At 31.9% G+C, this 13,558-nt stretch overlaps 2 protein-coding genes across 6 annotated transcripts in view; both read right to left on the bottom strand.

Annotated features, from left to right (window-relative positions):
• Nucleotides 1-6,178, bottom strand: part of hppy (MAP4K3-like protein hppy) — a 34,632-nt gene extending 28,454 nt beyond the window's left edge. For all 4 annotated transcript variants that reach the window (XM_013323116.1, XM_013323117.1, XM_013323118.1 and 1 more), the window contains exon 1: nt 5,939-6,178. In XM_013323116.1, the coding sequence (XP_013178570.1) occupies nt 5,939-6,049 (111 nt within the window). In that variant the 5' untranslated portion in view covers nt 6,050-6,178. The remainder of the gene's footprint in view (nt 1-5,938) is intronic.
• A 4,412-nt stretch (nt 6,179-10,590) lies between these two features.
• The window catches only part of LOC106125773 (ribosomal protein S6 kinase alpha-4), a 75,270-nt gene continuing 72,302 nt past the window's right edge, over nt 10,591-13,558 (bottom strand). For both annotated transcript variants that reach the window (XM_013323112.1, XM_013323113.1), the window contains exon 18: nt 10,591-13,228. In XM_013323112.1, the coding sequence (XP_013178566.1) occupies nt 12,278-13,228 (951 nt within the window). In that variant the 3' untranslated portion in view covers nt 10,591-12,277. The remainder of the gene's footprint in view (nt 13,229-13,558) is intronic.

Genomic DNA, 13,558 nt, shown 5'->3' with positions numbered 1-13,558 from the left:
GCAATTCCTTACGTATTTGGATCCGGTTTGCGTGAAGCATTATCAATGGTACGCAGGTTCGACGGCCAATCAAGGTCGATGCGTGGTCGGTGCGAAAGTGTACCTACAAATATGGACGTATCAAGACCTCTGTATCACTAATCCCACTGTCGAAAAATTGAACTAATCTTTAAGAATATGAACTAATATAAAGAATTTTATCTCTTTCATTTCGTTTAAGAAACTGAGATAAAAAATTTGGATTTGTATTAATGTTTTTGTAGTACAAACACAGCTTTACTCATAAGTAGTAAGTAGTAAAAACTTAATAAGTAGCCTATGTGTTCTTCCAAACTATGTACTATATGTATGCCAAATTTCAGAGATATCATTGAATCCGTTCCGAAGATACCTTCTAACAAACATCCACCCATACATCGAAACTTTCGCATTTATCATATTAGTAAGATAACCTACGATTAAGTTAACTTGTATCTAACTTTAAATTCAATAAAGTGAAAATAAAATAGCAGTGGTCTTTACATATTAAAAAAAAACTTCTGCGAAGAACAAGACAACTTAAAGTGAAATTAACGCATCCCAACAGTACAAAGCGTATAAAACATGATTACCACATCTAACTTCTTACTAATATTATAAATACGAAATTTTGGATGTATGGATGAATGTTTGTTAAAAGATATCTGTAAAACAGCTGCATGTATCTTGATGAAATTTGGCATAGACATAGAACATATTCTGGAATAACACATAGACTACTAATTAAGTATTTTTTTAATTCCAAACGAACGACATCGCGAGCTCCAACTAGTTAAGAATAACAAGTGTACATGTGATGCTATAAATATGGTGAGTGACGTCATCATGACAACCACAGCGTATGCGACACATGTGGTCATGTTGGTTAATTGTAATTTTAACTTTAAACATTATTATATATGAGGAAGGATTAACGGTCAAAATCAAAATACGATCCTTGTATTAAGATTGATCTGAAAGTTATTTCGTATTAGCTGTCGTCTGCGACTCCGATCGCGAGGAAATAAAAAAATAACTTAATAAGTAATCTATGTGATCTTGCAGACTATGTTCTACATCTATAACAAATTTCATCAAAATCCTTTGAGCCGTTCCGAAGATACATTCAAACATCCATCCATCCATCTAATTCGCATTTATAATATTAGTAACAAGTGAGATGTGATCTTGAACTTTATTAAATTGAATACACAATTTTACATTTTATCAGTTTTCATTTAACGTGAGTTTCTACGGTACAACTCAACAACCCTTAGCAAGTGAAATAATTAAATATTTATCTTACTTGCAATAAATTAGGTTATAATTTTAAATACTCGAGACAGGCGAACCGTTGAGCACGCTAACACCGGTCAGCGAACTATAGAATTTCTAAGCATGTGCTATATGAAAATATCCGTTTTTTAGCCGCCGTTTAGCTGTTTTTATATTAGTTTATCCACAAAAAACATCTTATCTCCATTTTTTAACTGACATACCGATAGCTCTGAAATTTGGCATGACGTAAAACAGCTTGGAAGAACACATAGGCTACTAATTATGTTAATTTTTAATTCCGCACGGACAGATTCGCAGGCGACAGCTGTTTTTTATACATTTCTTTGGGCAGTGAAAACTTAATCTAATTTTGCCGTTTGATTTCCCTACAATATATTCGTATAAGGATACACAAAGACGTTTCATAAGTTACTAACAATGGAGTCCCCCTTCACCCCCCTACCAGTCATGCCCCACTTTAGAGGCGACAATTTAGCCAAAGCAATTATTTAGTCAAGTGGTCACGCTACGAACTCTGGTCGGTAACTTTAATTTGGCACGTGAGGATTTTTTTAAGCTAGACTAAACATACGTTGTTTAAAATTCAGCGTAATGCAAAAGATTAGGATAACAATCTTACTTTTTACTATTGGAAATGTGAATGTTTATATGGATGGATGTTTGGTATCTCCAGAACGGCAGCATTAATCACGATTTTTAGCTGTTCACTTTGAAAAACGGAGATTTTCCTTTATTATGCGAATGTGACGCTTGACATGTTTAGGAGTATTTTAGCTAATGGAAACCCAACAACATAACTTACACCTATCTCCCAAGGGGATAGGTTCTACTACTTCATCTTAGAAACCCATACTTAGCATAAATCTTAAAATTGCAACCGCTGTCTTTATTTGAATACTTGCAGTCGCCCGCGAGGCGAATATTAAAAGGGTCTTGACAGACGGACGGACGGACAACAAAGTAATCCTATAAGGGTTCCGTTTTTTTCCTATGAGGTACGGAACCCTAAAAATAATAATAAGTAGCCTATGTGTTCTTCCAGACTATGTTCTACATATATGTCAAATTTCTTCAATATCCATGATGCAGATCCGGAGATTTCTACAAACATCCATCCATCTAAACATTCGCATTTATAATATTAGTAAGACTACTGATTACGTACCTAGGAATCGCAACAATTACCAACACTTCAATCATTTGCTTTCGACCTTCGCACCAAGTCTCGTGTTGCGCTGTTTTTATTGATCTAGCGAAACAATCATTATATCAATTGCCTATACAATTGTTATCTAAGATTTTATTCAAATGGACAAGGACAGTTTAAATTTAAAGGATATTTTCACTACACAAATGTGCGCGGTACATTTTCAAAATTCTCAAATATAAAATAGGGTCAGACTCCACTACGATTGGAAGCCCTCGTCTACTAGAATTAGACTATATTATCTTACTAATATTATAAATGAGAATGTTTAGATGTATGGATGTTTGAATGTATCTCCAGAACGGCTGAATCAATCTCTATGAAATTTGACATACATATAGAACATAGCCTGAAAGTACACATAGATTACTAATTATGTTTTTTTTTATTCTGCGAATACGGAGTCGCGGGCAACTGTTAGTTAAAATATAATTAATATCACTTAAATATAGTATGCCCTAATAATAAAACTAGAAACTATAACCAATTATTCAAATCAATTTTTTTTTATTTGCAAAATTTGCCTTTTTGTTGTGCCTTGCGGCATAAAATTCCTTGTAACTAAATACTAACACAAACATATTATACAAGAATAAAATAAAAACAGAAAAAAGTCGTAAATACCGTGGATTTCTGAGGCCAAAATATCCATTTAAAATATATTATCTTTGTTTTGTCAAAGATAAAGACAGGGATAACGAAGCAAAAATTATGGTCTAAAAAAACCAAAGGTTCGTGATTTGATATTAACGCGGGGAAACCTCTTTCGTTTTATAATCACGTAAACAATGTGTTCAAGTTCAAAGATATTCTAAAAGCGTACAGTAATCCAATGTCAAGGTATGCATTGAGTAAGAATACAGCGGAATTCAAGACTTTTCAGTTTAATAATAGAATTATTAAGTAAGGTTAAGTTTAACTATTCACTAAAATATGACAAAACGCTCCCGAAAACCGGTAGCAATGACTAATGAAACAAATGCCGCAAAAACACGAATACTTTTGTACTCGTTTTGTGTTCAACAGAGCGAGACAGCTCTATGTTTGTGAGTCACGAATTGAACAAGGGTAACCATAGTTTCTGAACTTACCGGGAAACAAAAGACCTCTTTCAATTCCCATACTTACAGGAAAATAATAGAATGAGGAATTGGATATTTCGGGTGAGAGGACATATCAACCTAATTGAAGGCACAACTTTACGGTGCCCTTTCTCGGCACCTAAAAATGTGTTCTTCGGAACGCCTCGTGGTAAGATCCGAGCCGCCAAGATATTTGAAAATAGAACTATTTGTTAATAGAACAAATATCCCGTCGTTTGAAGGTAGGCAACGCATATCTCTAATATGTCTATGTTTAACGATTGCTTCTCTATTTCAGAGATTTCAGGTGATGTCTCGCTTGTTTGCCAAGTTATGATATTAAAAAATATATATTTGTCATATATGGTCACCCTACATTGGATTAATTAGTCTCGATCACCTCATCCAGCACAGCCTGCAGGCCGACATCGATGAGTGACGACATCAGTTAACCGTATTCAATGACATATGACACGAGGAAACAAATCATAGACAAGTAATATTATGTACGAACTTCAAGGACTTTTAATCTGTGTTTAATTATGTAAATTTATGCCACATCAATCGTACTTCGCCCATGGCAAATGAATTGCCATATCCTCTTTTTCTTCTTCTCAGCCATATGCCACCTTCATCAAAAAATTTTGATGTTTTTAATGAGTTTTCACACAAAACGCCTGTATAAAAATACAAGTGTACAAGCAAGTGGTAAAAGTAAAGTTTTGAACCATAACTATACAACCTATAGATAGACCTGCAGGAGATCGCACAGGTTAGGCGACTTTGGTGATGTCTTATGTCGGAGGCCAAGACCCACTTTGGGAGAAGTACTAATAGTAGAAGAATGGAGTGTTTCATACAAGTTTCACCCTTTATCTAGCGTAGATTTATATTTTGTATTTTAAATAACACTAAGAGAATTTACCACAATTTTGTGCTCTGGATTAGGTGTCTATAGTTTTTATATAGATAGTCACACTATTAAACAATTAATTAAAACTTGACAGATTATAGAAAATAGTTGGTAGATTTACAAGAAATTATAACCAAAAAGGAAAACAAACACATTTTAAAATTAATCAACAATTGATCACATTTTATAAAAATAAATTAATTTAGACTATCTAAATTTTAAAAAATAATATAAAAACATGCTGTTAGGAAATCTTTCTATATCTTAAAACTTAAGACATCATAATTCCATACAAATATTTCAATAGTGTAAATCTTACTAATAATATGAATGCAAATGTTAGGATGGATGTTTGTTAAGTATCTTCAGAACAGCTGCATAAATCTTGCTGAAACTAGGCATAGATGTAGAACATAGTCTGGAAGAATACATAGGCTACTAATTAAGTCTAGTTTATTCTGCATAACGGAGTTGGGGCAATTGCTAGTGTGACATAACATTAAAATGTCACAATGTATGTTACAAAGCCACAGCAATGGCAAGGTCATTTAATTTCTGTTGTGATGCATTGTTTCAATGATTGTAATTATCATAGTACAATAGCTTTTAGACTACCTGGTATAATTTTACTCATTGTTCAGTTGATTATTCCATTATTATGTTAAATAACAAAAGAAACATAAAAAAGATGATTTAATTAATTAAAAAATGATGTTAACAAGTCTACCATTTCCTCGTAATCTATGTAGAATACATAAGACCAAGATTAGTGACCCTTAGTTTTGTATATGTGTTTTGCACAGATAAATCATTTTGTTCAATATAAATAAGTATTCTCACATAATACCCTAAGTAATATTAAGTTTCTTGACCATTAACCATAAAATTGTGGTTATAAGATGTGAATCATTGTGTAACGAATTTAGTAAGCCTCTAAGCAAACACATAATGAGATCACAGAATTAGTGGGTTATTATCAAATTTTCGTGTTTAAAAATTATCATTATGTTTAAAATTGAAAGTCTAGATATTATTGTTAATTTTAATAGGTAATCCTTTCAACTGAATCGTATTCATACTTGTCTAAAACGTACGGCAAATTAAAGATGAATGCTTTGTCTTAGTGCAACTATAAACACATGGGTGTGCCATCACAAAATATTTTGCGAAAATGCGTACCAAGTCTATATCGGTACATCAATTAAGAACATTAGCGTGTATATGATCGAATTATTAACATTAAACTCTTTTTTTGCCTGTTTAATTTCACATATTAGACCAACGGATTTCGTATTCACAAAACGTATTCAATACCCGTTATTAGCTTTCGCCAATAGCGTGAATCAGCAACATACTGAAATATAAAGCTCATTAATCACGCAATGAAATGAAAAAATAAAGTTTAGAAAGGTTTCCTACCTTATACACATCGCCATACGTTCCTGAACCGATCCGTTGCACCAGCTCGTATTCATCTTGTGGATTCCTTCGAGATATATCCGAACTTAGAACACCACCACTATGCGCCATAATCACTATTGAGCACTAAACTAACATTTATTTACACTTTCATCTCATTATTCACATAATTGTTGCACACAACGTCGTGAAATTAATTATTTTTACAACACAAAATAGACATCTCCTCCACCTGACGTCTGTCGCCATAGAATAAAAAATATTTTGTCACGTCTTCTGTCTCTATGATACGCCCATTTTGTGCCAGAGTTGCAATCATTAAAAATTCTAATTTTATTTCACAGCTTTTCCATTTACTCTAAATATGGAAAAAGTGCTTAAATTGCAACGCATTTCAATTATTTAATAAAACATTAATTAAATTATAATCAAAACATTAAATCATAGTAATTTCACCAGATGTCACCGGAATTGACGTATTTAAACTTACTAAAACAGAAGATGGCGGTTATCTCACATTTTGTATTTCCTGGTACAGTCAGCGTCATATAGATCGTAACAGACAAGATATGCAAATATATAGGTACATCAAAAGTAATCAATTATATCGGTACAACAAAAGTCCTCAAAATAATAGATACATTCACCCTGCTCAAATACATCGGTACATACACAGCGTCAAATATATGAGTACATGCAAGATGCTCATAAATATCGTAGCAGCCACAGCGTCATAAGTAACGAAGCAGTCAAGGTGCGCAAAAATATCGGTACATTTGACAAAATTGAACTCTATCTCTATATACTTGTGATACAATTTGGTATAAACTACTTCTGTTACATTCATTTGACACTTTGCATCAAACCATTTTTCAAAATTTACTAAAAGTGTTCGACGCGGATGACAGATATTAGGTAGATAAAACCAATATCAAATTTAAGTTTGTCATCATATATGCTAGTTTGGTCTCGTGGCCTTACCGTTCGCCGCCGTTGGTACGTAAGTTCGGCGGTTCAAATCCCAAGCAACTATTTTTTTTTGATACTTTAACTTTTTAATTTTAATATCGAAGCACATGTAATTAAACTCTATCGCCGTAGTTATTAGGTACTTTTTGATATTGCCTTGGACTGAGTTTGACCGTTAAAGTACTTTTCTATTTCAAACAAAAATGAAGGAGATAAAGCGATGCTATTGACATGTAATTTGTTTATTACTCATGTTTGTTAAACTTGTACCGGTAAAAATAACACTTTTACTTTTACCTTTTACTGATACTGATTATATTTAAGAAACAAAGAAAAAAAACTGAATGTCAATATCCAAACTACATCAAATTTTTGGTCGATTGCAATAAACATTGTGTTGCGGGCGTGGGCGCGCACACATATGTAGATAACACTTGTACGTATAGTTTCCGCGCGTACCATTCTTAAAACCCGCAAAGACAATCCACGCTCCGCCCACTCACGTCACCGGCGATGATCTGACCTAATTGTTGTTAACTTTATTTAAATTTCTTTCTAACCGACAGCGAAAATTATAAAAAAAAATTGTCGAGCAAAATTTTACATTACCAAATTTTTACTGGTTATGAAAAAATAACCCCGTGATTGATAAAATGAAAAAAAAGTAGCCTGAGATTCGAACCGGTAAACTTACATAATACGGCAAACATACTAGAATACTGCGCCAAACTAGTATATATTGTGACAAGGCAAAATTTGATATTAGTTATTACGTATCTGTCATATTCGGCGTGACAAACTTTTATAATATATTTAAGCGTTATGACAGGAGAAGAAAAATATTGGGTTGCCCAGTAAGTTCGTGCCGCTTTATTAGGAAAATTGAAACCCTGTTCTCTTAAATTTTTGGAAATGTTTTTAAATTATATTGGTACGACTCTATACCTAAAACGTCTTTTATTTTTGTCTAAAATTTTAAAAATTAGTTTTTATCTCAACCAATGAAATGAAATTATTCACAATATAGAAATTTTTGTGACGTTTGATAATGGTGGAAATCCGAAAATGAATCCACTTCAGCTACAGACTATTGTAAGCTTTATATCGAAAATCAGAACGAACTTTCCGGACAACCTATAATGTTAATACAAAGTGTCAAATGAATGTAACAGAAGTAGTTTATTCCAAATTTTATCACAAGTATATAGAGATAGAGTTCAATTTTGTCAAATGTACCGATATTTTTGCGCACCTTGACTGCTTCGTTACTTATGACGCTGTGGCTGCTACGATATTTATGAGCATCTTGCATGTACTCATATATTTGACGCTGTGTATGTACCGATGTATTTGAGCAGGGTGAATGTATCTATTATTTTGAGGACTTATGTTGTACCGATATAATTGATTACTTTTGATGTACCTATATATTTGCATATCTTGTCTGTGACGATCTATATGACGCTGACTGTACATTAAATAGGAACTCATTTATACTATAGAATAAAATTATTGTCATTGAAGTTATTGCTTCATATTTTTGATATATAAAATAAAGCAGTAAATTGATAGGAGTAATGTAAATATTTTTGTGTTTAGTACGACGAATAAAACACGTGACAAATGTTAAAATGGTATATTTATTACAATCCAATATCTCCGGCCGGCATTTATGTAACGCGTTACAAAATTTGTTTAATCGCCGACATCGCTATAATAACCTCTAACACTTTATTATAAAATTATATAATCTTTTGGTACAATCCATTTAAGTGCACTTCAAAAATCGTTACCACGTAAGTGATGTAAAGGCTAGTCTCACACTATGGAAATTCAAAATTTCCTATCTTGTTTTACAACGCGCGGGCTTCTGTAAGCAACATTCATTCTTGTATTAGACGAACCATAGAGAATTAGATAATAAAACTGTTTACACTACACAGTACACAACAGACATAACATGAAAGATCTGCTTAAAAATTATCACAACTAAAAAGCAAAGATAATTAATAAGAGAAGTTCTACAAATCTATCATTATCTAATACAAGAAAAACAATGTATACAATTTGAATTTGAAGCATTTAACATTCACACGGGATTTAATGTAAGCTTAATATTTTCCCCGCACGCAACTAATATCGGCAAATACCAAGCCATTTTCGCACTCTGAAGCTAGCAACACATGAAAAAGTTCCTTCTCTTTCGCACATTAAAACTTCGTATATGTTCGTCTCGCTCTAACACGTATTATTTCTGTAGCTAACTTCAGATAATCAATGACGGATGCATATTAACTTGCTAATTGTTATCTTCCTTTATTGTTATGTTTAAAGCTTTCTTGGTGTTTTAACAGTTGAAATCTCATCACCAAGAGTGTATTTGTAAATATATATATACAGCATATATGAAAAAATTTATACATAGATATATACATAGGAATTATTTTTTTAGACATTGTTCATTTATCAACGGTTATATGTTAAAATATTATATAACATTGTTGATAGATATTGCTTTTGATATTCATATATTTATTTGTACTTGTATATATATTTGTTAACAAGTAAACATTTATCATTTCATTTTGTCAAATTTAACAAATATTATATATATATGTATATAACAATATAATATTCAGAATATGGATTATCGATTCTCGCAAATATTTCATAACCAAATGTAAACTTATATACAAAAAAGGCTAAAACTTAATATATCTTCCTCCGGAGTTGGCACCGACTAGTTCCGAGTCCGGACGCTCTTCATCATGGTGAACACTAGACGAACATACTGTTTTAGCCTTTTTTTATATAAGTTTGTCTCACAAAAGTTTGAATAAATTATTTAAATTTAAACCAATTATACATTTATTACTTCCAAATTAATTTTTAAATGTCAATAGCCTCTATCTATATCACTAATTTAAGATATTTTTGTACATACGAGTAACATATTATGTTTTTGCGCACGGTTAGTTTTAATATAATTTACATATATTTATTATTTTTTCTATATTTGCGAATATCGATAAGCCATTTATTATTTTAAAAAATTCTACTAAATAAAAAATTACTTTAAACAATGTCTCCAATACTATTGGTATAATATAAATATTCGTCAAAATAAGTTATATAAGCATTGGTTTCCACTGTTGTTATTTGTATCCAAAGAATATTGTTATTTTCTTATTGAACAAAAAAACAATGAAAATATGTTTTATTACAAACGTGTTGAAAATTCATAGTTAAAAGATGATGAAAAAATTGTCTATGCCCATACAAAGTATTATACATAAATGTATTACAAATAATTCAGAATAATTACTTTTACTGTTTAATAATTAATCCTTCCACCATTTTTTTGTACAAAATATTATTTATTTACAATGAAAAAGCTTGTCATATTTGGTAAAGACATCCATTAACAAATTGAAAACCATAGTGAGATAAGAAGCATATTTCCCAGCAACTTTGGCACTTTACCGCGTTTTTTTTTTTAATTTTCAAAATGGAAGTGAATCGCCGATATATCCTATTTAATTCAACGAAACATTTACAAATTTATCCTATTAATTCTAGAAATTAAAACAAACAGATATACACACGCACAAACTAAAATCATTTTTTTTATATATTTCATAGAGGTCTATTGAATATATATTGATTTAATATAAACTCTTGCCAACTATGAATTAATAATTATTAACTTTACATGTTTTTTTATTGTAAAAATACAGATAACTTCAGTCAAAGCATTCAGTGGATTATGTGACTAAATTTCATACGTTAGAATTGTCTAAGATTTTTTTTTCTCTATAAATAAATATTTTAAAAATGACGCACATCTGTACAACGATAAATATAACAATAGACAACACATACAGACGAGCAGATTGTAATTAAAAATAAAGGCAATTGTAAATTTGATTAAAATCATTTCAAATTCATCGAAAATTATTATTTAAAAAAAATGAAGTCATATATAAATCGTAGAAGCGTTTTGGTTGGTAATTTATAATCTTTGCAAACATAGATATACGAGTGTTTCATACAAATTTGACGTCTAATAAAGAGTCGATTTTCCAAATGTCATTTTGTATTCTAAACGGCAACACTGAGGAAATTTTCCCCAAAAAAATGCCCCGGAGATATTTTTGCCTCATTTTTTGCTCCGGATTACGTATCTATGCATGCACATAAAATGGATGGTGATAGGTAAAGAGGAATTTCATCTAACAAGACAACCACGCCCAAAAATACTTAAAATACAATTAATTTAAACTATTAACTAAAAAAAATATATAATAAACAACGTTAATTAATTAAAAACTAATGGTAATTAGGGGAAAACGGGAGTTGTCCTAAAATTAATAGTAACGTAAGTATTAAATTAGAAAATACAAAAAAAAAAAACAGTTTGAATACACCAAAGTATGGTTTTATACAATCCGTTCGAATAAATAGATTTTTTAATAATTTTTTTTAAAACCATTTTTATTTTATTATTCTACGCGTGAGCAAGCGTCCATTTAAATATCAAAATCACTATTCCTCTTTCGGATATTTGGAATTTGACGGTTACGACGCCATTTTGAATTACTTTTTACTATACTATAAGATTTTTTTTTAAACAATACCTTTATGACATATTACCAACAAATAAAGATATTTTGTTTTAAAGTTAAATTTTAATTTATAAGTAACATATCGTAAAGTTATATTTAAATAAAATCTTATACTATAACGATCCGGTAAATGTTCACGTTCACACATCAGTCACGTCAAAATTTGATTTATATGTAAATTAAACTGATTTCAAAATTGTATTACATCGTTGTCAAATATTTATTAAGAAAAATTGACATTATTGACCAGTGTTTCCTATCTCTGTCATTCTCTTTGAGATAAGAAAGAGACAACACTATATAGTCTTACAGATTTTTATATTGTAAAAACAGAATACGGTTAAAAGTACATTTGGACTGAGAAATATTTTCACCATTTCTTTTAAAGCATAATTAACCAGAATCAACTTAAAAATCAGTTAATTGTAAGTAACATAAGAGTTTTATAAGAAAAATTGCTTAAACTTTTGAAACATCGAAGTAACAAGTCTCAACTAATAGTCACACTATACAGACCAACAAGGATATCTGAACTGAGAGGCGTTACCATCTCGTTTGGTTCTGTCAGAATATATATAAAAGATACTTACACATAGAAAAATACATAAAAGACAAAAATGACATGACAACTACAGTACAAAGAGGAGGGCGCTAGTGAGCCGACTTATGCCCACTTATTTACATAGCTTTGTCTGTGATGACATGACCGATGTGTGTCAAAGACGCAAACCGGATAATATTACTTTCACCTACGCTTGGATGCGCGCGTCGTTCTAACCGGTGTCTTTTTAGCTTTGCTTTGCGTCTTTCTTTTGCCTTTGGTATTTGTAACACTTTCCACGGAATCGACTCTACGATCCGATTCGAAAGAGAATGTTGGTATCACGCTCTTGACTTGAGAAGGAGACAGACTGATCTCCATTCTTCTCCGTCTAGAACGAGTCATTCTAACATTATCTTCTATATTAATCTGTGGTAATTCTCTTTTAGCTCTAACAATTTTCCTAGTCTTCTTCTCCTCGCTAATTCTAGAAGAATGTCCGTTCTGACCTTTCTCTCTTAGTACCGGTTTGGTTTCTTCTCGTTTCCTTTTTCGTGTCACTTTTGTGTTTTTGTCATTTTCGATCGATTCATTTGTGGCTCTTGTCTTCTTCTCTACGCTTTTACTTCTTAGGACTCTTTTCTCTTGCGGACTCTTTCTTGGTCTTCCTCTCCCACGTTTTGGAGTCGGTGGTTTCTGTGTATCGCCGTTGAGTTTCTTTGATTGTCGAGTTTCGATTCTCCGCCGTTTAGTTGGTGGCGATTGTGATTCTTTCTTCTTTATCCTGCTTCCTTTGGGGAAAGCGACTTCTGTTTCATCTAGACCCTGACTGCTTTCTATATAAATGTAGTCATCTAATTTGGATCTAGATTTTGCGTAGGTCTTTTCTACAGGTTTGACCGTGGGTACTTCGTCTGTATCATAAGTGGGCTGGTCCTGTTCTGTAAGGGGCGTGTCCTGCGTGTTAGCACGTATTAGTTCCACGTCGTGCTCTATGGAATTTTTGTTCATTCTGCTCTTGAGGTTGTTTATGGTTAGGAGGAGGGATGACTCTTGTGTGTCGTCTCCCTCGAGGGCGCCCTCTGTATCAGAGCTAGACTTCCTCTGCTTGTTCTTGCTACGTCGACGTTTGTATAGATCAGCTTTGGTCATATCCTGGAATCACAATATTTAATATTTACAAAGGTGCGTTCTAGGGACGCCAGTGCTGTATCAGACACTAGTAGTTGTCCTCGACTTGGTCTGCGAGGAATTAAAAAATATGGTATTAAATATAGCCTACGCCACCTAGGGAGTTGTGCAAATCAGTTCAGTTATTTTGGTGCCAAACAAACAAATAATCAAATCTCTCCTCTTTATAACCGTACTATCTTACTAATACTATAAATGTATATCTTTTAAACGTCTCAACGGACCTCGTAGAAATTTGGCATAGATGTAGAACACTTAGGCTACTAATTAAGTTACATTTGAATGTAACATTGT

This window comes from Papilio xuthus, unplaced genomic scaffold (assembly GCF_000836235.2).
Source record: "Papilio xuthus unplaced genomic scaffold, Pxut_1.1 DF825783.1, whole genome shotgun sequence".
Taxonomy (NCBI): domain Eukaryota; kingdom Metazoa; phylum Arthropoda; class Insecta; order Lepidoptera; family Papilionidae; genus Papilio; species Papilio xuthus.
This window is presented reverse-complemented; position numbering and strand designations above follow the sequence as displayed.